Source organism: Archocentrus centrarchus, chromosome 20, assembly GCF_007364275.1.
Source record: "Archocentrus centrarchus isolate MPI-CPG fArcCen1 chromosome 20, fArcCen1, whole genome shotgun sequence".
Taxonomy (NCBI): Eukaryota; Metazoa; Chordata; class Actinopteri; order Cichliformes; family Cichlidae; genus Archocentrus; species Archocentrus centrarchus.
This window is the reverse complement of record NC_044365.1, coordinates 21,684,789-21,711,369: the sequence shown is the minus strand read 5'-3', so window position 1 is coordinate 21,711,369 and position 26,581 is coordinate 21,684,789. Positions and strand designations below refer to the sequence as shown.

The window sequence follows — 26,581 nt, the reverse complement described above, 5'->3', positions numbered from 1 at the left end:
ACCGGGAGGAGGCCCCGTGGTAGACCCAGGACACGCTGGAGAGATTATATCTCTCGGCTGGCCTGGGAACGCCTTGGGGTCCCTCCAGATGAGCTGGAGGAGGTGGCTGGGGAGAGGAAAGCCTGGGCTTCTCTGCTTAGGCTCCTGCTCCCGCGACCCGGCCCCGGATAAGCGGAAGAGAATGGATGGATGGATTATTTGTATAGGATGAACTACAGTTGTGTTTAATTGGCTTGAGTGTTGAAATAAAAGTACAGCTGCCAGTTTCATTTCAAAAGTTTTAAACAGAGCTCTGGGTTTATTTTCAGGCATCTCCAGGTGTCATTGCCAATCCATTTGCAACCAGCATTGTACGAAAGAACAGTATGGAGAGCATCTCTTCTATAGACCGAGACCTGAGCCCAGAGGAGATGGACATAATACAGAAGGTATGGTTAAATCTTATACAACAACAGTACATTTTAACTGATTTTATAGATAGACTGTATATCAAAGAGTTCCACCACAACATTAGTTTTGGACCCCTAAAGCTTAAAGTTTAGCAGTTGGATCTAGAAGTGATCATATTTGGATGAGAGGGCAGAGTGTTACCTGCTAAGGCCTGAGTGGCACAAGTCTAGAGACTAGTTGGCAACCTTCTGGCAACCACAGGTGAAGGGGAAAATGTGCATTCCCTGACTAGTTGGCATCTGATTTCTGGAGGTTGCTGGCTCTTGCTAGGTGAAATTACAAAGAGGCCGCTGCACCAAAAACCTTCTTGTGATTGCTTTTGGTTGCTAGCAGATTGCCGCAGTTGCCTGTAATTTGCATAGAAGCTTATGCTTCACTAACCAATTGGTGTCATCACAGTGGCTGCATTCTTTTATATACATGCTGTGATTTCAAGTTGAGGAACTGCAGATTTTTACACATCTGCATGAGCTTCATTTTACAGCCCTGGATTTGATGTCACTATCACTTATGCAGTTAAGGTCAGATACTGATTGTATTGATGTAACATGCGCTTTTTGGGCTCTCTAAAGCTTCAACAGCTCCACATAAGTGTGGTGCAAAGCTAGAGTACCCATTACCATTCAGCTCAACCTGTGAATCAGATGTTTTATTCAATGATTCTGCTGCACCAGCACAGTTTTTCCACAGCAGTTTGGTGTTAGCAGATGGAGTTGTACAGATTCTCTCCCTCCGGCCATGCACGCCACACGTACGCATCTTTCTACCAGAGCGGCCAGAATGCGCCAGCACAGTTGTTTATTTTGTCCAGATTAGTTTTTGGGAGGGTGCCCGTGCTAAAGGAATGCAGGGTCTGCGTTTATTGAATACCATGTTTCTGTTGTTTCTCTGCACACATAGCCGCAACCACGTTTGTCAGGGCTTACTTACTGTAATGTAATTTCTTCTGCTAAAGCGTTAGATGATGAACAGTAGCTTTCAGCATTGTAAGGTTAAATGTGTGTCTTCGTCAGGAGTCTGAGATGGTGAGAGAGACGTCACAGTGGGAGCGGGAAGAGATGGAGAAAGTGGTAAGTGAAACTGAAAATCATTTAATGTTTCGGGAAAGCTAGAGGGCAGATCGATGGAAATACAAAAAGGCCAGAAAACTTAGTTTTTCTTTGCCAATATAGCTGAAAAGAAAATTGGGTCTGCAGGATGGAGCTTTAGAGTCTCATCCTCAGGTTTGCCTATTACCGGGTGAATGAAGCTTCTCCTCTGCACCCTGTGTGGGTATCGTGTTTGACAGAACTGTTCCTGCAATGTCCCACCTTGCATGCTTTTTCTTCTCCTATAGCTGATGAATAGATTACTTTTTTTTAATGTGTGTGGGTTCTATCCCTTCTTTCCCTTCTGTTTTTTTTCTCTCACCTCTCCTCTACCTTCGGTGCGTTTGGTGTGATCCAAAATCATCCAATCATCCCATCTCCATACCACCTTCTGCACTGTTGTTTCTCTTCTCTTTAACACTACTTTCCTCATCTTCCCTTTCGTTTCAATCCTCATCGCATTACTGTGTGGCTGTGTGACTGTGTGTCTTCCCCTCTGCACTCTTCCTCTTCCTTCCCCTTCCTTTCTTGGTGAAGGAGCGAATGCGCTTGGAGCGTGAGGAGGCAACTCGCCTGCTAGAAGAGGAGACTGAGGTGAGACACTCCTCATCAGCAGGTCCCGGGATGAACTTCCTGTCTGTGCAGAACTGCACTTCAGCCACAAACACTAAAAAAAATTTACAACAAACTTAAGCTTTTATACATTTTCATTTTGAGGGAACCGATCCACAGGATTGGAATAGTTGTACTGGAGATGGGGTGCACCTGGAAACGTAACTGTAGCCGCACAACCAAATGCAAGAAAAAAGGCGACATTCTCATTCTCCTTTTTTGACTTTTTATTGTCATTTTTAAAATATTTGAATTCATAAAAAACAGATCACATGGAAAAATAAGTCCACCCTTACTCTTATCATGCCTTCAGATCCATACATATAGAACCAGGGGTTCCAGATTGGTGCCAGTGATTTAAAAACCATCTTGTGGGGAGATAAGCGGGACCAGCCTTACTAAAAATCATTTGGGTTCTGGTGTTCTATTTGCTTTTGAAGTGTGTGGATTCAGAGCTCTGCAAGGCCTCTGGAAAAGAAGAGCCTTGCAGTGAATTTAAACATTGATCTCAAAACATTTAAAATAAATCATTTGACTTGAGGTTAAATAACCTCATACTGACTGTGAACCGTGGTGATGGAAATGCCTTGGCTTGAGGCACACAAAATCAGTTTCACATTAATTTGAGTCCATCAGAAGTTTGACTGGATGAATCCTTAATGACAGCTCAAATTTTCACAAAGTGCAAGTATTTACTTATTTACCTGTATTTTTTTTAAGGCATATTTGTTCTTTGTAAACAAATAAACCTCAGTGTAGACCATCTCACCTCCAGGTCTGCCTATTTATTGCTTATTTATTTATTTCCCATCAGAACATTGGCACTGGACCCCTAAAGCTTGACTACAAAACGCTGGCAGCACTGCCCACCACGAGTCTGCAGAAGGTCAACAGGGTGAGTTTCACTTCATGTTTGACTGATTCTACTTTTCAGTGTTTGTGACCCACAGGAAATCACTTTCAAAGCTCAGAATAGATCTTCATGGGATCCAGGAACAACCAGCTGAAACTCCAGGAGCACTTAATACCTCCATGAGTTTCATCCCATGTAAACATTGCTGGAGACCAAACCCAGACTACTCATGGAGTCAATGCATAATAACTGTGCCCAGTGAACAACAGCAGAAGTAAAGGCACGAAGAATCTCGTATGAAGACTAAACTAATCCAGGAAGAAGGAGAGAAGAAGGACTAAAGGAAAAACTACACATATAGTGCAGAAAATGGTGGAAATGAAAGAAGGCAAAGCCAGAAGTCAGGCTTTGTCACGTGCATGTATGAGAGGGAGAGCTGGTGAGATATGGGGGAAGGGGACAGCTGCTCACTATCGACTGGCTTATCCTCGGTGATATTTTAAACCTGCATCTGGCTCTGAATTGGATAGAGTCTCTTGGGAGGGTGGGATGCCGGGCAGGCAGGGGGTGTCACCTAAGAGGAAAAGACAAGTGTTTGAGTTTGAGTTCCCAAAAGTCTTCAGAGGAGTACGTTTGAGTGAACACAGAGCGCTGTCCTCTTACCATCTTTCAGTGAGTCTAAAGATCTGAAGTTTCTCTGTCTTATGTGTTCCTGCGTCTTTCATTCTTGTCTCTTATTTCTTCAGTCTTATTTTAATCAAACTTTGTTGTTTTAAAAACAGTTTTAAACAGTAGAATTATTGACATTAATAATGCATCTCTGTGAAAGAAAAGCCTGTACTTTCATAGTGTCCTACTTTACGTATCTGCAGCTGTTCCTGCTCTGTGTGTTAGAGCTGTTCTCACACATGTGGTCCTGTTGAGACTGCACAGTAAGAACGGGTTGTTAGCTAGTTACACTCAGTGGAGGATTTATTTATGCCCCCCCTTTTTTAACCCACATTAATGTCGTTTAACAACAAATCCAGAATGTTTATTGGCCAATATTTCAGAATATCTCATTTTAAAATCCCGAACTGTCAGTATCGGTCTGTTTTTTGTCGTATCTGTTTTAACGACACCACACATCCTGTTTAATTATCTAATCGTGTCATTTTACATGGAAAACATGCATTCACTTAAAGCCATGACTGAGGTGTTTAAACGCTTCAGCTCCCAGGTTGCTTTGGCTTTCGCAGACAGCTCAGTGCGTTGGCATGTTGGCGAGCGAGCAGCCTGACTTTGCTCCCTCGCAGCAGGGCCCCAGCTGTCCCTCACAGCCGGTGTCGGTGCCAAAAGGGCACTCGTTCACATTCCGTCTTGCTGACCCTCATCACAGCACCGACTCTGACGGTCAGAGCGCAGAGGGCTGGTTTACCGCTTCACAATGCTCGTCATATTCTTAGTCTGGCTATTTCGATTATCACCAGATATGTCAAGGCCATGTGGGATAAATTCTACTGCAGTTTGTCTGGGCTGAGCTAAAGATTTTTAACAATTTTAATTTCTTAGGTATGTAAAACGCAACATGTGTAAGGTCGCTCAGCATGTCCGGTTTTTCTTGTTTCAGATTGAACATTAGTTTAAAAGCCGCATATCCTCTCCCCCGCGGCATGAGCAGCAGTCCTCGCTGTTAAGTACAGGAGGAGTTGAAGGTGTGCTGAAGCCTGAGTGTCTCACTGCTCTGATAATATGTTTATTTAAAGCAGAGGCTAAGAGTTGGCGCCGCGGTGAGTCTTGAATGATGGCCGCTGAGAAACTTATCTTAAAGGCTTCGGGAAAGATTTAGTGATGTGAGAGACGCTTTTAGCACCAAGACGCTTCTCTGTCGAGTTTCTGTTTACAAACCCAGTATTCCAGAAATGCCCCCTCATATTCTAGAGAATATGTTGGGTACTACATGAATTTGATTATTCACTATCCAAATATTGCATTGATTGTAGTTTATTAGTTTCAAGCTAAATGTAAAGGTCATTGTTTCTCCATCTGCAGCATTACTTCCTCCACCTGAGAGCCACAGCTCCAGTTTAAGTTCTTTCTAACTAATCTGACTGACAATGAAGAATAATACTAAGTAATTAAATTTGAAAACCCCATAGCTTTGTTTCAGTAGCTTATTTTTAAAATATAAATACTTAAATAGCAGTTTTGAATTACTAAGCCCTAATCCAAAGGTTTCTTTTTTTTTTTTTAAGATTTATATTTTTAATAGAAAAATCTGTTTGATTTTGGACCCAATCCCAAAGCACTAGAATTAAATCAAGGGATCAATATAGGTGCATATTATATAAGTTTATCCTAGCTAAAGTTCAAAGCTGCAAATTCAAATTCTTTAGCTTTACCTGTCCACCTTTGCATCACTGGTTTACTGTCTGTGTCTTCACTCTTTCCTCTGCTCCTGTTCAGTTTTCTGTCGCTCTGACTGATCCCATGGAAGCCCCTGTGCAGGCCCAGTACGCTGTCCCTTTAACGCCTCTAGGGTTTGGTCTAGATGAACCCTCTAAACCGCTCAGCCACATAGACCCTGAGTCCAGCTCCAGTCTGAACTCAGACCCCAGTTATCTTCACGGATCCCAGTTCTCCCCTAATGGGACCTCCACCACTCAGAGTACTTGCTCAACAACGCCTCTTAATGCATCTGTTGGACCTGAAGAAGAGGAGTGCCTGGTGGACTCGCAGCCTATCTGTTTCAGTGAGAACCCTTTTTTGGTGGCCAACCGCAAAGGAAAAGGTCTTCCTCCCGGAGAGCGGATCCTGTCGGGGCCTCCGGTGGGCTACGGCAGACAAGGCCAGCTGCAGCCCTGGCTGTTCAGCAAGGCAAGGCGCCTGCCTGAGTGTGGTGTGGAGGCAGCATGGTGTGTTACTGCACAACTTGTTGTTCTGCTCATTTGCAGCCCTTAAAATGGATTCATTTTCCAGAGTGATCAGAAGTTTTAACTTTCAACCAGTAAGACACTGCAAAGAAGCTTTAAAAATAAATAAATAAATAATAATAACCTGAGATAAATGTTGCGGTGGGAGGGTTCATGTCAAAGGCATTTTTCTCTACAGTGCTGTTTGATTAATTCATGTGTATTAATCTTGTTTCAATAACCAGCTGAACCGGTGCATGTTTTTGCTGTGAGCACAGAGCCTGTAGCACCTCATGAGGCATTTGTGAGTTTACGATCAGGATCGACTGGAATGTTTGAACCGACAGCTGTGAGCAGGAGGCCCATGAGTCACGAAGGAGCACGGCCTGCACAGAAAAGCACATGTTTAGGAGGAATAACTTCACTGCAGGACTAAACAGTGAATTTTGTTTTATTTTGTGCTCTATTGTTTTCAGTAAAACTCAGAGTGGTTGTTAAGTTGGTGTCCTTCCTTTTTGCTTTTTCCAGGCGCCTTCCTCCGATTTCACCAGGACGGACAGCCCAGTCAGGGAAGCCCCTTACTCTCCTACTATCCAACCGGTGAGCAACCCTTGCAGCCAGCTCTCTTCCAGTATTCATTGCCTGCTCTCACGCCATCTTTTATCCTTTTTCCATGAGTCACTTGTAGCTCTTTAGAGGAGGTATTTGACAATTTGACCTCTCCTCCCACCCTTAGCCCAGCCACCACTCCTCCAACAGCTCCCTGTGTGCAGGCAGGGAGACCCGCTTTGTAAGTGGGGCATGTGGCCCTTACTGCTCCAGCCTGGATTTCTTTTTTAGCTCATGCTGCTCTGAGCCTTCTGACAGTAAAACATAACTAGCTGAGTGGTCTGAAAAGCATGTGACTGCTTCTCCACAGCCAATTGATTACTGGTTTGCCTCATGCAGACTGGAGAAATAGATCTACTGACCAGCTATGGCTTAATATTTTCTCACTGAATGACCCCCCCCCTTGAGCTGCATCATCGATCATTTAGTTTGCATATTATGACCAGAGTCCCACATCTGGCGATCAAATTAGTTCAAGGTAAACTCTGATGGTCTTGAGTTTTCTGATGCGTGTCTTTATGTGGCCTGGCATCATCCTAAAGAAGCCCCTTAATTAAAATTTAGTGACTTTATGTACTGTGCTGCTGATCCACACATTTCTGTGTCATTGTCAGCTTTATTTTAATTTATTTTTTTTTGCAGGCAAGTATTCATTACACTTCCACTCCCACTGTCAAGGACAACACCTCATCATCAGTGAGTGTCTCCAGAGCTCAGAAATGGCTGTTTTAGAGTGATGTATTTTATGGTATAAGAGCTGGGCCCAATGCACCAGGTTAACCGTATATGAAGCTGTTTATGTACTTGTATTTTACAACCTACTGCTTACTAGCATGCCATATTAATTGTGTTGTTAAAAACTAGAGACATGCTCAGGTGCATTTCAGTCATTGACTCAATTTATTTTTCCCATTCATTCTAATTCACCTCTGACTTTCTCATCAGCTTCAGCAACAGTTCAGTTATATTTCAATATTTGTTTTCCTTCCAGACGCGACCAGGTGCCATCCAACCAGTGGGGCGTGTTCGGTCCACCACTTCGCCCGCCACACCAGACGGCCACAGCCCCAACCCCTTTCAGCATGGCCCCTCCCCCTTCAACTCCCAGACCTCTGTAAGACCCCTCACCACCACGTAGGGCTGGTCTCTCTCCACTGTTAGTGTCGTGCTGCCTACTGTAACTGTGCAGACAGAAAGTAGTGCAGCAGTTACAGCTAATAAATGAGTTTCCAAAGAAGTTAAAACCAAAGACACAAGTGTTTGAATGCACAGGGGGAGCAAGTGTGTTCAGCCCCAGGCACACCTGGAGGTTGTAATTATTTCAACCCAGAATAACTCCTCAAAGTCGAGACTTTCTGTAACGTTCATTCATTTATTCTATCGGCAAGTAGCTCAGTTGGCTCAGTAAATAATGATGAAGGTATGATTTCATCTCACAGCTTCCCGATTGTTTCATAAAGGTGCTCACTGAGAAAAATCTACCATTGCTTTGAACTTTCCAAGCCCTACTGTCTGTCTTTCTTTGGCATATTCCCTCCTCTCTCACATGAAACCAGCTGCCATGATCTTCACCTGTTCTCCTCCACAGTCTGCTTCAACTTTGCTGGTTTTTTTTCATAGTCTACCCTCTCCTCCATGTCTCTGTCTGTCCTCCCCTGCCTCCTTTACCATATCGACCTCTACCCACCCACCCTCCCTCCATGAACCCCCCCTCCCCTCCCCATGCTGCAGCCTCGTGCCCCCTCCCCCTCCTCGCCCGACGAGTTTCCCATGAATGTCAAGCAGGCATACAAGGCATTTGCCGCCGTGCCTCGCTCACTGGCAGTGCTGGAGCCGCCGCAGGTAGGCCGTGCTGCCCGGACTCGACCGGGTCACAACAACACAAGCATGCTGTGCTGCCTGGTTGGTCTCGTGCCGCCTCCTCCTGCCTGGAGCAGGCTGCTCTAAGTGAAGCCTGCGCCTCGTTGGGGGGGCCTGTGACGTGCTGTGATGTGTGGAATGCCTTCGTTGCCATCATCTGTCGTATTGGTGTTGACTCTCAGTCCAATCATCTGTCCATGTGTGGCTCGTGAACTAATCTTCAATCACCTTTTATTTTATTTTTTTATATTTTATATTACAGCAGCAGAGAGTACACCCCTGTGTAGTATCACTTAAATGTCAAATGATTCAAAAGTGCATTGTCTGTGTTCATTAGCAAAGTTAAATCTTGTAGTTTTTGCCAGTTGTGGTTTGTAAACTTTTAAGGGAGCTCTACACAGAAGCTTTAATGTAACGGTAATAAGGCCGATCAGTCTGCTATCAGTTTGATTTAGTGAGGTAAAGCTGGCAATTACATGGAATCTGTGATAATACGGCAATTAACTGACAAACCATTAAAAATTGCAAATGTGTTGCTGTCTGTTGCAACTCTATTGCCATCTGCATACACAGAAATTCACATTTCAGCCAGAACTTCACATATTTGAAACAGAAATTTGGAGATTCCTGCACAAATAGTGACATAGTTGCTGCCAGAGGGCGATTTAAGTGCAAGATGACACATTTGTTTGGCTATATTGCCAAATGTGGAAAAAATGAAATGCAGTTCCTGTGTTGTTTTCCATCTTACTTATTTTTAAATATGTCGGGAATTCACTCACAGATAGAAAAGCCCAGATGTCCAAGCTAAAGAAAGCTCTGGTGTTTGTAGGTCACTTACCATTGAAAAGCCGAGGTGTGTCGAGTTTTGTTCCAGTGACCACGGATGTATTCACTTTGGTTGCGTTTAGGTTCTTCTTGTTTCTTGTTGTTCATGAGAACACTGTCGTCTTAGTAATAATGCAGTTACTGATACAGTTTTCAATCATTTGACATGTGATAGACAGTGGGGTGTACTGACTTGTGTTGCATACTGTGTATCCCGGCTGCTAATCAGTCTGCCTGTTTTCTGTATCCATTTCTGTCCCGAGTCTCCTTCATGTTGCTAACACTCATTTCTTGCCCTGCCAACAGGACCTCTATGGAGTGAGGAACAACATCCATACAAAACAACCCACTCCAGAGGTGAGCAAACAAATCACAGCTGTCTGGTGTACCATATTGACTGTAATATATTTATTGATATTTATTTTCCAAGATGTTGTGGAAAAAGACAGGTGTGTGCTGGGATCATAATGTTTTGCTGAAACACTTCTAGGAAGGCAATAAAAGCCTTACCTGACTGCTGAAAGACAGTTATACTAATGAATCCCACTTGAAGGGAAGCGTTTTGTGTTTGATTCAACAGGGGAAAAAAGTCTCAGTCTGGGCTAAAACAGTTTTGTATTGTATCCTCAAAATCTAACCATTTTGAAAAAGGTTAGAGGATTTCTTATATTTGGGTCAGTATGGTATTTAAGAAGTGAGTGTTAAATCTGCAGCTTTGTAGATGCGCTCAAAGCGTGCTGCACTGATCATCTGGTGATGACATCTGTGGCCTTTACAGCCTGAGTTGAACGACGAGGTGTTTGATGACACAGATGGTCAGGAGGGAGCTGGCGAGGGTCTGACCGGCAAGGTCTCCCCTCGGCAACCCCTCTTATCAGACCGTCGTGAGTATATGAGCTTTGCAGCAGTGCCACGCCGCTCCAAGCCTTCCAAGGACCTGCAGGTACCCACCGCCTCCACCACAGCTAGAGCAGCCCCGTGCCCATGTGCTTGGCTTTGACCGGTGGTGGGGTCTGTCCTCCCACATGCTGGGAGGCAATTATGCTACTTCTGTCAGTAATGAGAGCGACTGTTTTTGGATCTGATGCAGCTTAATGGTGAAGGGATATAATTTTATGGCTGTTCTTTGTTCATTCTTTGTGGTCTGAGATGATTGTCTTGCATCTGTAGCAACATCTTTTGACTTTCCTGCAAATGGCTCAGCAGTAATGCAGCTTTATTTAGTCGGAATTAGTGGTGCAGGCAAACCTGAATTCAAAGTCTTTCTGGTTTCCTTGAGAGAAAGGCAGCTCTGGCTCTTACACTTGTGCGATTCAGCAAGATCATTTCCACAAACTGACTCTATTGTTCTGAAGCATAAATGCAGTTTCACAGGTAAAGCGACAATGTGGGGTGGAAGGGAACTAAACCACAGCTGCATGGCTTGAACGTCACCACCACTAACCCCCTGTGTTCATTGTGATGACTCCAAACGTCCCTGAAAACTTTGTAGTCTCATTTAGCCGCTTTTCTATGACAGTTGTTTTAGAATAAAACTTTGAACTGTCTAAAGCTCATGTTAACCACACATCTTAGAGACAAGGAAACCAGAAGTGCAAAAATGCTGACTCTTTTACAGACTTCAGCACTCGTTCCTGCAGCACTATATGAATATGAATATAATTTAACTGTTTTTTCCTGTAGTGAATGCAGATGCGCCCATTTCAACAATTATCTGTTCTAACTTTGGTCATTTTGTCCCAATTTTGATCCCATAGAGCCCATCTGTTGGTGGCAAGGACAGCCCGGAGCAGCGCTCTTTCAGGGACAGACAGAAGTACTTTGAGATTGACGTGAAGCAGCAGACGCCAGACAAACCCAAACCTCGAGTCTCCCTGGTCGGGGAAGATGACCTCAAGAAAATGAGGGAAGAAGAAGGTTTGTTTTCAGTCTCCTTATTAGCCTCATGCTGCTTATAACTAATGAAAAGCTTCCAAATCAGCTGACCTGCTGTCTGTGTTTATGCAATAATCTCTCACCAGAGAGGAGGTTTGAGCAGCGGGCGCGGGAATATCTGATGGATGAAGAGGATGAGGATGAGGAGGAGGAGGACCTGGCTAAGCAGGTGGCGCAGATGAAGGCCACTGGAAAAGTATTGCTGGATGGAGTGGAGTACAAGGTGGAGCCCGTGTCCTCCCCATCGCAGCACTGCTCCACACCGCCGAGCTACAGTTCAGGGTGAGAAGTTGTGTATTAGACTAATTTTTTTTCCTTTTTACGTTCTTCTACACACCGAAGATTAATAGTTCTTTCTGTGTGAAGGCCTTCATCAGTAGATGGTAAAGGAGACTCTCAGAGGAATTCATTGGAGGACAGCTTCAGGCTGGAGCAGAGGCCCAACTCGATGACTGGGTAATTACAACACACAGGACTGCTGGTTTATAATGGTTCATGCTATTGGTCACATCACTGATCACATTCCTCATGTCATACTAAACACATCCTCTCAGTGTGGTGGTCGATTTAGGCTGCGGAATTCCCAATTTCTTTATCTGATGAGTGAGTGGGCGATGAGCTCAGAGCCTAGAAACTGCGCTTTTGTCATTTCAAATGTGACTGAACCGTTGTGTCCGGTCAGTCTGATCCCAGCTTATCACGGGGAGTCGGCAGCTCCCATCCGCACAGCCAAAGCAGAACGCAGACACCAAGAGAGACTTCGTATGCAGAGCCCTGAGCTGGCAGTGGCCCCGTCCCCCGACAAGGACCTGTCCCCTGCAGAGAAACGAGCCCTGGAAGCCGAGAAGAGAGCCATGTGGAGGGCAGCACGGTAATACAATCATTACACACGCTAAGCAAGGATAATAAAGTGTGTGTGTGTGTGTGGGGGGGGGGGGGTTCTGGCTAAACCTCCATTTGTTTACTGTGTGATTTATTTCAGCAGTCTTTGAGTAACAGGACACTGTATATCCCTTAACTTGGATGATAACTTTGGCAGACAGCAGCACCCACATGTAAAGAAAACACAAGGATTCAATCAGACTTTTATAGTTGCATTTTTTTTTTAATGGCTCCTTAAATACCAGCATCCAAATCATTACTGTTGTTCTGAGACATCGAGATCAGTTAGTGACACTTCTGTCTCATGTTTCCTGTTACAGTTTGTCAAGCTGGGCAATAAAAGGGTTCAAGAAGTCCCTTTATGTCAAACCAAATATAAATTCTCAATAGATTTAGTTTTGTGACAGCACTATCCTGCGTGTGTGGTCAGTCTGGGTCTATTTCTCACTGTTACCATGTCTGAAAAATGGTCTTAATTATCATTTCTGGCTCCTACTTATATTGGTGTTTTACCTTCCATTCTTTGGTTTTCTTCTCTTTGTCTGTGTGCCTTTCTTCCTGTTCTCCTTCATATCCCTCCGCCATCCTGGTGTACACTTTTTATTCTACTCCCTCCCCCTCTCTGTGACCTTGTGGGGCACAGGCCCTATGGCCTAGAGGAGGATGTTAGGCAGTATGAGCAGGACCTGGCTAAGAGGCTCTACCAGGCCCGAGTGAGGGCATCTCAGGGCACGGCCGCGGCACCCCAGCCCCCTACTTCCTCCTCTACCTCCTCCTCTGCAGCCTCCCAGCTCAGGTCTGCTCCTCGCCCCCAGCCGCCAGGGCCAGATGCACGGCATCGTGGGGTTGTGCTGGGGTGCTTTGATATTTGGGTATTTTGCTAGAGGCAGAGTTCGGAAAGGTCCAAGCAAGCACTCGCAGCAACACTGACAGTGCTTCCGCTGCCTTTCCAGTGCCATATTGCTTCTGCACGTCTTTGCTGTTCCCATTCCCAGCTCCTTTTGGTTCCCGCCTCTCTCTTCTCTGTCTTGTCTTCCACCCTCATTCTGCAGAACTCTTCATTTTCATTTGTGCCTTGCTGTTCTTTTTGTACTAACACATGACCCACAGTAAGTACGCAAGCTTTTTGTGAGCTGAGGGTAAACCTACTAGCAGTAGGTAGTCCTTTTCCTGGAATGCCTCTTTATTTTGCATTGAAATTACATTATTGTTTATGGCAGCAAACCAGGACAAGGAACGCCCCAAATTAGTAGTGATTGGCCTGCACCCACCTGTAGTGGTGTGTGTGACTGTCAGTCTTTGTCTCTTTATTTCTCTAAAGCTTGGACTTCATTAAATGCCTCATAACATTTTTTTGATTGCGCTTGCTCCTCCTGCAGAATGAAGTCTCTGGAGCAGGATGCACTGAAAGCTCAGATGGTCATCGCCAAGTCTCGGGACGGGAAGAAACGTGGGACACTAGACCAGCTGACGGAGTCACCCTCACCTGCCCCAACACCCTCTCCCACTCCTATGGAGGGTAAGAAGCTGCTGTTCGTGGAAAACTGCATCGTGTTTTTTTGTTTGTTTGTTTTCAGCTGTTAAAGCCTGAAATTTGAAAGAAAAAAAATTGTTTAATGCTTTCTTTGTCTGTTTGGCAGAGCTCAGTCCCCGAGGAGTAACCTCACCAGGCAGACTGGTAAGCTTTAATCCTGAATTTCAGTTTGTTCTTGACTGATTCTTTGTTTTTGTTTTTTCCTACCTGCCAGTGTGAGGATGAATTAAGTGTTTGCACTGACTTGAAGAGCTCGAATCATATTATTGCAGAAAGCTGTAACACCGACTTTACTGTTTGATTTAATTGAATAAAGAAAATCATCAGGGTCGTTTGTTGTACAAGCTGCAAAAATGTACATTTGCATCAGAACACATTGACATGAATCCACCAGCTTGCTCATTGCCACTCTATCCAATCAGAGCTGAAAACACACAGACACACACTGCTCTCCCATCAATGCCACAGCTGGCTGTTTAAATCACCCATTTGCCTCTCTGCCTCCCACTCTCCCTCTTCCATTTTATTCCGTCTTTTCCTCTTATTTCCTGACTTTTCCCTCTTCTGCTGTTTTCTCTCCTTTCTATACTTTGTCCCACTTCCTCCATGTTTCCTCTCTTTGTTTTCCTTATTTCCTCCTTCTCCCTCTGCTCATTCCTGTTTGCTATCCTTCTAGTCCGTGTCAACAAAGAAGTTTGACTACCGACAGTTTGCTGCCATTCCTTCTTCCAAACCCGTATACGACATCCAGGTATTGGCTGCATGCCGAGCTCCGGGGGCCTCAGCCTCCTGTTCCTCCCTCCCCTCCCCCTGGCTTTCCCCTGCTGCCTCTTCCCTCTAGTTTCTGTTAAACAAGAGGCCTCCCTGTGACTGCAGTCTAGGTTGTCAGTCATTGATCCCTGCTCTCTCTCCTATTTGTGGTGTGGCTCACTAACTCTCACCTGCACAATGAAGAGAGACTTTTACTTAAATTAACAGCACACCACATCAACCTACCTCCCTGTGCCTCACACCTGTGACTCACAAATGTAACGGCATCTTTATCTGTAACCATTCACACCTATCTATCTTTCAGCCAACTTATCAGCTGCAAACATTAACGCTCCCAGGGATGCAGAAGGTCTTTGATCCCACTAACCTCAATTGGTTCTTGTGGAGGGGGGGAAAGGGGACTCTGCATCTCATTCTCACATTCACTTCCATCAGCTGTCTTGTTCCATGCATGGGTTGAACATCATGCAGAAGAATAACATGTCCTCCTTGACATTTCTTCTCATCTGCTGAGGGATCATCTGTGCTCTCATGAGGGTAACACCTGTGTGGAGAAAGCTAATTTCCTCCTGTGTGGAGGAAGAGAAGGGGAAGCAGGGGAATCTTGGAGTACTTCTGGAGCTGCAGTGAGCAGCGCTTGCTTGGAAGTGGTTGTTTATTTTCGAGTATCTCTCATCTGTGACACCGTCGGTTTGTACAGTGTGGGATCTATATGGATATTATGAATATTTTCAGCTTGTTTGTATCCTCTCTTTGGTGTGTTTTTTCTGTTTTGTTTTTTTTTGTTTGTTTGTTTGTTTGTTTGTTTCCCCCAATTCCTGCACAAGCGTTGAGGTTTAAGGATTTTTTTCCCCTTCTCAAACCTATCTTTTAATACCCACACACAGAGAACAGGTTATTAGCAGTTGTAGTTATTCCTTGAGTTTATAGTGGCTGTGAACTGAACTCTCCAGTGCAAGTAACGGGGAATAAAATCCCGCCATGAAAAATCCTGATTCCCTGGCACTAGTTTCCCCAAATACACTGTTTGTAACCACAGAAGGAATTTATGTTTAAGATACTTCTACATCAGCTTCAATTTTCAGAACCAAAGGCTACCTCCATCTTTTATATACAGTCTGTGGTCCCCTTTAGCTCTCTTTGACCAAAATAGGCCTAAAGATGAAATTTACATTGTCTTGACGTCACATCTTTATTGAAGTCAAGCATATTGTCCGGCTCCTGAACTGAAGAATGTGTTGTATACTGAGGATCCCCCCCACCACCATCACCACCACCACCTTAAGGTGAAGTGGTGATTATGAAGGGAACCCTTCACAGCTGGTACCGTGGAATAACTACAACCACAACTTAGCCTGTGTTTGTGCGTCACTTGAAAAATGTCTGAGCTGTCGTGCATCGGCTTCAGTTGAGTGACTGTGTAGCCCAGCACATTAAATTCTTTGTGTAGAATAAATAAATGGCTTCCAATCATCGATTCATTTCACTCAGATTAAGTAATGACAGACGACACCTTACAGTGCTGCTCGGTTTTTTTCCCCGTTGTGCATCGGTAACATTAGTGCTGTTTCCCTGTTTGTCCTCTCTTTGTGGGTGTGTCCACCTGACGCAGCAAACCTCGAAGCTGATGACTTCACTCACCCCCCCCCCCCCCCCCCCCCCCCCCCCCCACCCCCCCCCCCCCCCCCCCCCCCCCCCCCCCCCCCCCCCCCCCCCCTCTTCTTTAATACACCCATTCCTCCTGGGGGAGTAGATGAGTAGATGTACTCTGGCTTTGTGGCTCTGACAGATTAGGAGCTTCAGTGCTGCCTGCTAAACCTGCAGAGAGCAGCTGACTTGTTTCCTGACAGTCTCCTACCTTGCCAGTCCCACTACTCACCTGGTGAAGGCTTCTCCTGGGCTACAGGTTACTGAAACGCCCGTGCCGCTCTCTGTAATTAAGTCTTTTTATTTCTTCCAGTCCCCGGACGCTGCTGACACGGACTTAAAGTTCATCGACGACGGCTCCAGCAACCCAGGTATGTGGGGCTGATTGTTGCTGCCCATTCTGTGCCGGAAACCCGATTTACATGTGCGCATGGGTGGCTTCTTGTTTTTGTGTTTAACAACAAGACTCCTTTGTAGAAATGATAAAAAAAAAAAAAAAAAAAAAAACACATGGTGTACATTCTGTGTAACAATGATGTTGATGTGACCATAATATTCATATGTCATGTAATAATAATACAGTCATTTTAATCCAACATCAGGAAGGAAATGCACACATTTTCTCACATGCATAGAACGACTAAAGGTTTCTGGTACAGATGGAGTATGTACTGCTGCTTTTCTTTAGTGTGACCATAAAATGTAATAAAACAGACTTCACAAACAGGTGAAGTGAAAGGAACAGGAAGTTGTACCTCAACCTCTTCTATCCCCTTTGATTCAGGTGCCTACCTGGGATAAGCTGCTCCTATTGGTAGGATCCTGTGTGCATGTGTTTGTTGCTCTGTGTGTATATGAGGAGTGTTTGTCTGGGTGTATGTCGGGTTGTACATTAACCTACTGTTTGTGTGGCACAGTTGTGGGTTTGGGTAATAAGATGGGTGTGTCCAGCTGGGTGTGCTTTGCCATCTGCTGCCTACCAGACAAGAAGAGGCTCCTGATGGGACCTTCTGTGTTTAAAGGATCACGTTAACCACAATCCGGAGAGTGCATGGATTTGTTTTAAATATAGATGCACAACAGAGAAGCCAATTTCCTCTGTGTGCTGAAGTCTAATTAAACCTCCCTTGCTTTATTTTGAAGGCATGGTTTACTGATTAAAACTGGGTAAAGTACAGTTGTGGTCAGAAGTTTAGATACAGTCATCACAGATTTGAATGTCATGGTAATTTGGGGCTTTTCTTTGAACTGTTCTTTTTCCAGGGTGGAATGATTGCACAGCATACACCTTTTAATGTGCTGGGTGCACAAGATTGAATTTATTTAGGATTTTTTTTAAATCCACACAGGGCCAAAAGTATACATACAGGCTCAGATATATACATTTACCCCCACTGATATTTGGTTAAATGTACCTTAGGAAGTTGCACCCTGACCACTTTTGGTAGCCATCAACAAACTTGTGGCATAATTCACTCTTCTTGGCAGAATTGGTTGGTTTCCTGGCACAGACCCGGCTTTTAAGCGAAGTCCACAAAGTTTCAGGTTGGGACTTTGGGAAGGCCATTCCAGAAGCTTAATATTAGCCTACTTCACCATTCCAAAAACAGCTTTGAGGTGTGTTTGGGATCATTGTCCTGTTGGAAAACCCAGTCATATCCAAGTTTCAACTGTCTAGCTGTTGATTTGAAGTGAAGTTGAAGAATTTGGAGAAATCCTCCTCCTTCATTATTCCATCCACTTTGTTCAGTGTACCAGTACCACTGGCAGGAAAACAGCCCCAAAGCATGATGCTACCTCCACCATGCTTGACAGCTGTTACAGTGTTCTTAGGTTTGAAAGCCTCACCTTTACTCCTCATCATAACTTTTATCATTGTGGCCAAATAGCTCAATCTTTCTCATCTGACCACAAAACCTTTCTCCAGAAAGTATTTGGCTTATTCATGTGGTCAGCTGCAAATTTCAGTCAAGTTTGAAGTGGATGATTTTGGAGCAGGGACCTCTTTCTTGGTTGGCACCCTCTGAGTCCATGTTGATGTAAAACTGGCTTCACTGTGGACAGTGATGCTGGTGTTCTGTCAGTTTCCAGTTCATGGGAGGTTTGAGCCTCAGGTGGTTCCTGAGTTGTTCCTGAACATCCTAACCAATTTCCTGCCACCTGAGGGTGATGGTTTGGGTCTTCTTCTTCCAGAGCTTAGCAAAATAGTGACACATCTGAATAACTTGTACTTGGATACAATTGTTTGAACTGATGATCTTGGAATCTGTAGTTTATTTAGAAATGGCTCCAAGAGATCTTCCCAACTTGTGTAAATCTGTAATTCGCCTTCTTAGCACTTCACTGACTTCCTTGGACTTTCCCATTGTTCTGAGTACTGGTCAATTCACTGAGTGCTGCCAAACAAATCCTTTTTATGCTGGCAAAGAAAACCTACCACATGTAGCAAATCATGATCCCTGTATGTATACATTTGACCCGGTGTGGATTAGAGAAAATCCAAATAAATTTAAACTTGTGCATCCAATTCTTGTTTTTAAAGATGTACGCTGTGCAGTCATTCCACCCTGGAAAAAGAACAGTTCAAAGAAATTATTAAAAGCCCAGAATTACCATGACAAACATGCCCATGATGAGTGTATTGTCTTTTACACTAGTACCTACTCGACTCAACTCTATTCCACAGTTCGTTTTCCATTGCAATTGAGTACTGCCTCAGCAAGGTGGCCCAAAAGTCCCATGAGATCATTTGTATGTGACAGAAACGGTTGCCCCGTCTATCTTCCTCTGGATTCTGTCATTGGCCACCAAGCACAAAAATGTCTGTATGTTTGTTCATACCCATTTCCCTCGTTCCTGGGTTTCAAAAATGGCGGGTTTGATACTTGTGATGAAGTCGCTCTCATGGCTCATCTACTGATGTCACTGTCTGGCCAATCAAGTGGCAGGCATTCTGGTGATGTCACATTTTCGTCTCGACTCAGCTTGCTTGGAACCCCGGCTGAGTAGGTACTAAAAGAGTACCAGGTACTACCACCTAATGGAAAACCCTAAAAGTCGAGTCGAGCTGGTAGGTCTTAGTGGAAAAGCTGCAGATGTAAACTTCAGGCCACACTTGTATTTATTGCTTTCATCCTCCTGCTCATCTGGCTCAGCAAAGCTTTGGCTTAACTCCTTTCCCTGCAGATGCTTACATGTAAAAATGCAGCTAGAAACCTGCTAAAACATGATTGTTATATCTGCTTTTTTAATTTTTTAAATTTACATCATTAATAGGAAATCACCGTACTGGAGAGGGTTGATGGTCTCCTTAAGAATGATGAAGTCCTTGGTTTGAGTTTCAGTACAGAAACCGGACGCTTCAGTTTCCTGCTCATTTCCAGCTGCTGCTCTAAATGTGGGGCATCTCTCGCAGGTCCATGGGATTCACAGGAATCTTCTGTTCTGTCACTCTGATCTTTTCCTGAAACCGTGAAGAGAAAAAAATGTTAAATTGAAGCAGCTCAAATGCATTCTCTTTTCTTTTTTTTTTTTTTTCTCCTTCATCTCCCTCTCAGGGCCCACCTCAAGCCCAGACGTCACCCCACTGCCTGCCACCTCCGCCCTGGAGGAGATGGCTCTCTACAGCAACAAGCGCAAACTGAGGCAGGGCCGCCGTAGCCTGGAAACCGCCGTGCCCACATAACACCTCACAGAAGGAAGAAAAACCGCAAATATTACACGCAATTACAAACACTGTGGAGCCCTGGCATCAGAGGGGTGTGTCCACAGGAGGTGCAGATTCACGAAACACTACACATAATGTCAGTAGAGCGAGATTTACTCTCCCGTATATAACCACTGCAAAGACTATGACGCTGATAGTCGCCACACAGACGCTTAGGTCCCGCGTGCCAGTCTTGCCTTTACAGTCTGAGGCCGAGTTGCTCAACGGTCCCTCAGCGGCAAGAAAGAGCTAGTGTTGTTAACTAGGGTTGCTACTTCCCTCCCCCCCATTCAGCATTCAGTTTGCCTAGTAGAATCAGTTCTATTTTAACTAGAGATCAAAGCTTTTAGGTTTTTATTGTTTGTTTGTTTTTTTTAAACAAAGCATACTGGAAGACAAATGGAGAAAAGAAATGGGTCATAGCTATACTAACTAACTTCTTGAGACATTTGTAGGCTTTTGGTGTTTTCTGAGACTTGGGCCGACAGGAGTGTATATATTAAACGAGTAGGGAACATCCTGCTACCTTCATGGTCACAAAATGTGGAGAGCTTTTTAAGAAAACAAGTACATATCTTTTTTCTTCTTTTTTTTGCACTGCCACTGACCCCGCTTTTTAAGAACTTAATTTATTCTTTCACCCCATCCAGTCCTGGAGGCCAGCTGATAATTGACTCATAAGTTATCCTTAATGAGTCACGAAATCACTGCCCTCAGCTGATCTGATCATTTGCATATCACTTTATTTTATCTAACACTTTTAATTCACCGGGTGTGTTTGAGCCAACCATATTTGCAAATTTGATAGCCTGGTTGTTGCGTATCTGTTTCACGGGGCCTTGGAGCCTCTAGCTCTGTCACATTCCCCTGTAGAGAGTATAACTGACTACACTGGAGGACGCAGCATTGAGCAGGCTGTTTGGGAGCATGCATTTTAGCATCATGGTACTTATCCTGCCCTGTTTAGGGATTTTTGTTTTAATCAATGTGAATTACCAGTTTCTATCCTTGCATTATGAGGAGGTATTCCACAGTGATGTGAAGGTAGCAGGTGTTTTATTATTATTTTTTATTTTTTTTTCTGTCTATGGTTAATTTAAATCTGACGCCACTGAAAAATCATTTATTATTGTGTGAATAATGTACAAATACTGAAAGGAAAAGCAAATTAGGGGTGTGAAACTGAGCCAGTCTTGACCTAGACTAAACACGTGGACTGCTGATGCATCTAGGTTCTGGCAGGCTTGGTGCTGGGATGCTCTCTGCATGTATATTGGTTTGCTAATGGGAGAGCCCTGAGAGGCAGAACCAATTAGGAATCCCTCTCAAGACATTGATCTCATTCAGACTTTTCAGCTTACAGCTCGACACACTGTCAGTTTATGTATCTGACGGGTATTTCTGCCACAGCATCGTAGCATTTTGTGTTAATTTAATGGAGTGTCTTCTAATTAAAGCTTTCCATGTTGCTCTCACTGACTGAAATTCAGTTTGATAACATTTGCAACAGCTAATATCTTTCTTTTTTTATCTTTTAGTAGGTAAATCTTTTTTTTTTTTTCCAGATGGGTTTCACTACATTTTCAATGCAGTGTTTCGAGTTTCTGTGTTTAATTCTTTTGTCTTGAGGTCTTTTTGGGGGCTTTTACTTGCAAATAGGCTGGAGGGGAAAGGGTCAGATGTCCTGGGGGTCGAGGGTTATAGCTGATACAAGACTGTAACTAGTGAATTTGTACAACCAAAGAAGTCTATTTTGTGGTTCAGGAATAATAAATTTTACTTTCCATGTAAAAAGCTGACTGTCGTGTCCTGTGTGCTGGGTTAATACACACATATACAAACACAATGAAGAAGCAAGAGGCTGCAAGACACTGAAGCATCTACACAGGAAATTAAAGAGGTGCAGTTGTTGAAACAGCCCCTGTTCTGCTGAGAAAAAGTAGACCTCAATATAGCATTGTTAAAGAGAAGACCCCCATCTCCTGTTAAATCTACCCCGGCTGTGTGGTTTACGCAAATGTAATTTTCCATTAGCATTAACATTTCCTTAATCCATCGTGCAAAGTTGGTGGAGAGGCAGACTTCCAAGTTGAAAGAATAAGTTTCTATCCTGCCCTGCCCCAAAAGGCGGCACCTCCTCACCTGAGTAGGTGCACAATGGCCCTGATCCAGTCCTCAAATGCAATTTGTATTACACATGAGTATTAAACATGAATGTTTTCTCTCCTTACTGAGATGAAACCAGAGAACTCACAACTGGACCTCAGTGAGTGACAGTATGCACGTTTGCATAATTGTAAGAAAAATAAATAAGCAAAAAGGATGGCAGTTTAGCTCACCTGGTTGAGCAGGGGACCATACACCACAAAGCCAGGGGCTGAGTGTGACCCAAGGCCCTTTGCTGTGTGGCTTCCCCTGCGCTCTCTCCGCTTTTCCCAAAATTCCTGTCCAATACTAACACAAGGTCGGGCAAGACGGTGAAGATACTGATGAAATGATGTGGTTCATTTGGGTTTTGGAGCAATATGACCTGTGCATCACCCTGTAATGACACTTAAAATAAGGGACATCCTACTTCCTAAAACCCTGCTGCCAGTTCTGTAATCAGATCTTTGGTCCAGGCTTCTTTCTTGGAGATCACCAAATGCTCCTTTTAAAAAGGTGATTAGCTGAAACTGTTTCATAGTTACAAAAGTTTTCTTGAAGGTCTCATGAAGGTAATGAAAAACATGCAAATTTAGAATTGTGAAAATGATGCAAACTGTGTACAGAAAATTTGACCTTTTGAATTATGATGGTTCATGAGCTGAAATTCTGGTTTGTCAAACTAATATTTTGCCTCCTTTGTAAGAGATGTAGTGTTTATGTGGTATTGAAAAAAAAAAAAAATTTTTATTCACTGAGTATGAGGCAGACTCACCTCTGCACAGCACTTATCCAGAGTTAGGTCCAGCTCCTCCTCAGGTCACAGATAACACTGCTCATTCCAGGTCTCAAATCCTGGGACGGACACAAAGCAGATTCTCTGAAGTGCTGGGTTTTTCTAAACGAAAAGATACAGGAAATTATAAAAGTAATGAATGTAAGTAAAGCTTTTTGCAGCACCTTAAATCACTTTTTTTTTGTTGTTGTTTCGTTTCTTTTAATACAGCGGCCAAAGGGGAACATGATACCATGTGGTTTTAATTTCCCTTTTTAATTTGCAGGGCAAAAAGGTCAAAGTCCCATTTGGATTAACTGTGGTAACAGACTATACATCAATAGTTGTGTGTCGACAATTTTATATCAAAGAAATCTATTAGGATTTTTCAAATCATAAACCCTGGATACATGAAAAAGTGAAGGCTTCACTGAGGAAGAAGAAGCAGCAAGCCTTCCTGCAGGGCGGATGAAGGGCAGGTGAGACTGACGCAGAAGGAAAATTATTGGGTGTAAATATAAGCAGAAAAAAGAATGATGAACAGCACTTTAAGGCAGACATAGCAGGGAGTGTGCACAATGATTTGACCTTTGCAAATGAAGTTCAGTGCTTTATTTAATTTGCATAACAGGCACAACGTTGCAATGTTAGTTTTAAAGTCTGTTTAAGGGTGAACACTGAGTCACAGAGCTGAACGTCAGTGAACCACAGTGTTGAGCTGGCCGACTTGTTCCTTCATTAACATGAACGTCCTCGCTGTCGTTCATTTGGACTCTCATGCTGCTGCTTGTCCTGCTGCTGTAAAGCACCAGATGAGTGTTAAACATGTGGAAACACAAAATTCAAACTTATTAAAAATCAGAGCGAGTGAGTGAGCTGGACTTTGACATCAGGCTCCAAACGAAGCTCAAAACTCAAACTCCTCCTACTGACAGTGACTCAGTGACGTGCAGTCAGGGGAGGCAGGTGAGGCACGGCCTCACCTGTCATCGTGGAAATATAAATTAAAAAATAAATTAAATGGTTATATTCATTCAGTGATTTGTATTTTAAAGTTCTTTTCCATTTAACTACACCATTTTTAGATTAGTTTTTTCAAACTCGCTGAATTTTTGCATTTGCCGGTCAAATACTAAGAGACGAACGGTGAGGCACCAGCCCGGCGAGCCGCACCACGGATTGCGCAATTCGTGGTGCGGCTCAGTATAGTCATTGCCAATGACTACTAACTGTGCTGGCATGCTATGCAGTGAGACCGGATTACTTTCCCTTTGCATGTGGCAATTAAAATGTTCTAACACTTTTACTATATGAACTAAATTTCTATATTTTAGCTGGTGTATATAATGCACAGTTTTTTTTTTGTTGTTTTTTTCATTAACAACTGTATGTGTGTGTAATGCATTCTTGTGTTGAGCGATCATGAAACTGCTGCGAAGAGACACTAGGTGAGGCACGCAGTTCTCGTGCCTCATGGTAGGGGGCGCTGGTGATCCCTGGGACTCTACGACTCCTCGGTGGCAAGCTACCATAAACAGTTAGCAAGGCCAGTTAGTTTTTCCTGTTGCTTGGCCTTATGTTCAACATGGAAGATTACATAACTCAACTGAAAGAATTTTCTAAACTGGACTTTCAATCGAAGCAGAAGATAATAATTAAAGGAAGACCAACACCGGAGCTAAAAGGTTTGCTTCAGACTATGTTAATGTTAAACAAAACAACTGTTGCCAATCAAATGGTGAATAAGCTATATGTTTGTAAATCTGATGTGATGACGTCAGTGCCTCACCAGTCACGACCCTCACCGCACGTCACTGCAGTGACTCTACAAAGCAGGTGGACGGGCACACAGGAGGCAAAGTTTGCTTTCAAGATGAGGGCGCTCACTCTGCTTTTCATGCTTGGGATTATCCTGGAAGTATCGCCAAATTCTGCAAGCAGACACTTTAGAGAGGTAAAGAGAAATAAGCACTAAAAATAATAACTTAATTCTTTGATATGTTGCATTTGCTAAATCTTTTTCTAATGTACTTTTCAGATATCAGGTCATAAAATAAGACCATTTGAAGATACAAATGGAACAACCAACTCATCAGTGGTGTGTAGACTTTGAGTGTTTTATGTTCTCAGACTCAGTTTGATGTGTTTAGATGAAACTTGAACTCCAAGTCAAATTTGAAATAATACGAGCAGTGCTGCAGAGTGTGACAGAAAACTCTTATACGGAGCTTTCTGATTCAACAGGGGTCATTTAAAAAATATATATATTTGTAATTTGCAGTTGTAAAGCGGAGTAATGTGTCATACTGCTGCTATTTCTGTGGGAGATGTCAGTGTTTTTTTGATTATGTTGCTGTTTTGTTTGAAGTCCAAAGTCGACGACCTCGCAGGAATAATCAAACACATTAAAGTGTAGTGCCCTCTTATTTTAGGCACCGCAACCAACCACTGAAACTGTTACTGTGCAGGTAGGTGAGCAAGCTTTCACAAAGCAAAGTAAGGATTAACATATGATGGAGTTTTCTGGGAGAAAACGTGTTAACATGCAAAAGAGTGAAGATGAATTTATCACCAGACTTACAGGAGTTACTGACACTTGTCTCTTTGTAATCCCATCAGTGGAATGGCACCATTAGAGCAATAGAAAGTAATTTGGGCTTCCCTCCTGCAGAGTTGGAAGAGGACACCAAGGTAAGAAACTGTTCATAGATGAGGGCAACAAAAATAAAGAGACGACACCCATAAATACTGCTGAAACTCTCTGTAGCTGTTCGAGTAAAACAGAAGCTACTCTGAAAATAAGTCATTAAAACTGAGTGCAACAACTTCTCTTCATAGATGTGTTTTACCATCATCTTCAGCTTCATTTACATGATCTTTTCCAGGGAAATACGCAAAAGTGAAGAAGACACAGCAGAAACGATCCGCAGCAAATGAAACACATTTGAAGTCCTGCAGGAGAAATAATGTCATCAGCATGAAGGAACACCAGGCCATTTATTCCCTCTGCTGCTGCTTCTCTTAATTATAAATTCAATAAAAACTAATGTGTGAAAATTTCCGTTTTTTTTTTTCTAATTTGGTTAGTGTGAGTGGTATAGTGGTTAGCACTGTATCCTCACAGCAACAAAGGTCCTGGGTTTGAACCTCAGGGAGGGGCAGTCATCTGCTGTGACTGGTTGGGGCTGAGGGGAGGGAGACTGGACAAAAGCCACACTGTGGAGGAGAGCCAGAGATTAATAATAACTAATGATTAAATGCAGAGTGGGGTAGTTTACATGTTCTCTTTGTGTCTGCGTGGCTACTCAGGTTTCCTCACAAAGACATGCAGGTTAGGTTACCTGGCTGTAGGTGTGAATGTGAGCATGAATGGCCGACACAAGCTTGGGTAGGGAAGGTACACCTTGAAAATCTGTCCAAAGGTGTACCTGCTGTAAAGCACCAGATGAGTGTTAAACATATGGAAACACAAAATTCAAACTTATTAAAAATCAGAGCGAGTGAGTGAGCTGGACTTTGACATCAGGCTCCAAACGAAGCTCAAAACTCAAACTCCTCCTACTGACAGTGACTCTACAAAGCAGGTGGACGGGCACACAGGAGGCGAAGTTTGCTTTCAAGATGAGGGCGCTCACTCTGCTTTTTAGGTTTGGGATTATCCTGGAAGTATCGCCTGGAGTGAGAAACTTTACAAGGATAAAGAGAAATAAGTACTAAAAAATAATAACTTTTATTCTTTGATTGATACTATGTTGCATTTGTGGTTTACTCTGCTTGTTTATATATTTTTTTAAATTATCCACATTTTAAGTGACTCTTCCCTGGGGTTAGGGTTTGGTCTAACAGTCTCCACCTACAAACACTTGCATTATAAAACAGGTCTAAGTGCACACAGGAGGCTGACTACACACGAGATGCGAGAACTCACACTGCTCTGTTTGGTGGGATTCATTCTCACAGTCCCGGTAAGTAAATATCACAACTGCTGGATCTAC

The 26,581-nt window shown here is 43.5% G+C and overlaps 1 protein-coding gene across 5 annotated transcripts in view; it reads left to right on the top strand.

Moving 5' to 3' along the window:
- The window catches only part of scrib (scribble planar cell polarity protein), a 76,199-nt gene extending 54,772 nt beyond the window's left edge, over positions 1 to 21,427 (top strand). The window contains exons 25-44 of one of the 5 annotated variants that reach the window (XM_030756658.1): positions 309 to 428; positions 1,464 to 1,520; positions 2,076 to 2,132; positions 2,965 to 3,045; positions 6,423 to 6,494; positions 6,631 to 6,684; positions 7,146 to 7,199; positions 7,495 to 7,617; positions 8,235 to 8,345; positions 9,498 to 9,548; positions 9,970 to 10,134; positions 10,949 to 11,108; positions 11,213 to 11,408; positions 11,493 to 11,582; positions 11,809 to 11,997; positions 13,388 to 13,527; positions 13,649 to 13,686; positions 14,219 to 14,293; positions 16,274 to 16,331; positions 19,518 to 21,427. In XM_030756658.1, coding sequence (XP_030612518.1) covers positions 309 to 428; positions 1,464 to 1,520; positions 2,076 to 2,132; positions 2,965 to 3,045; positions 6,423 to 6,494; positions 6,631 to 6,684; positions 7,146 to 7,199; positions 7,495 to 7,617; positions 8,235 to 8,345; positions 9,498 to 9,548; positions 9,970 to 10,134; positions 10,949 to 11,108; positions 11,213 to 11,408; positions 11,493 to 11,582; positions 11,809 to 11,997; positions 13,388 to 13,527; positions 13,649 to 13,686; positions 14,219 to 14,293; positions 16,274 to 16,331; positions 19,518 to 19,645 — 2,019 coding nt within the window. In that variant the 3' untranslated portion in view covers positions 19,646 to 21,427. The remainder of the gene's footprint in view (positions 1 to 308; positions 429 to 1,463; positions 1,521 to 2,075; positions 2,133 to 2,964; positions 3,046 to 6,422; positions 6,495 to 6,630; positions 6,685 to 7,145; positions 7,200 to 7,494; positions 7,618 to 8,234; positions 8,346 to 9,497; positions 9,549 to 9,969; positions 10,135 to 10,948; positions 11,109 to 11,212; positions 11,409 to 11,492; positions 11,583 to 11,808; positions 11,998 to 13,387; positions 13,528 to 13,648; positions 13,687 to 14,218; positions 14,294 to 16,273; positions 16,332 to 19,517) is intronic. The other 4 variants (XM_030756659.1, XM_030756660.1, XM_030756661.1 and 1 more) reach the window with 4 other exon arrangements.
- The last annotated feature ends 5,154 nt before the right edge of the window (positions 21,428 to 26,581 follow it).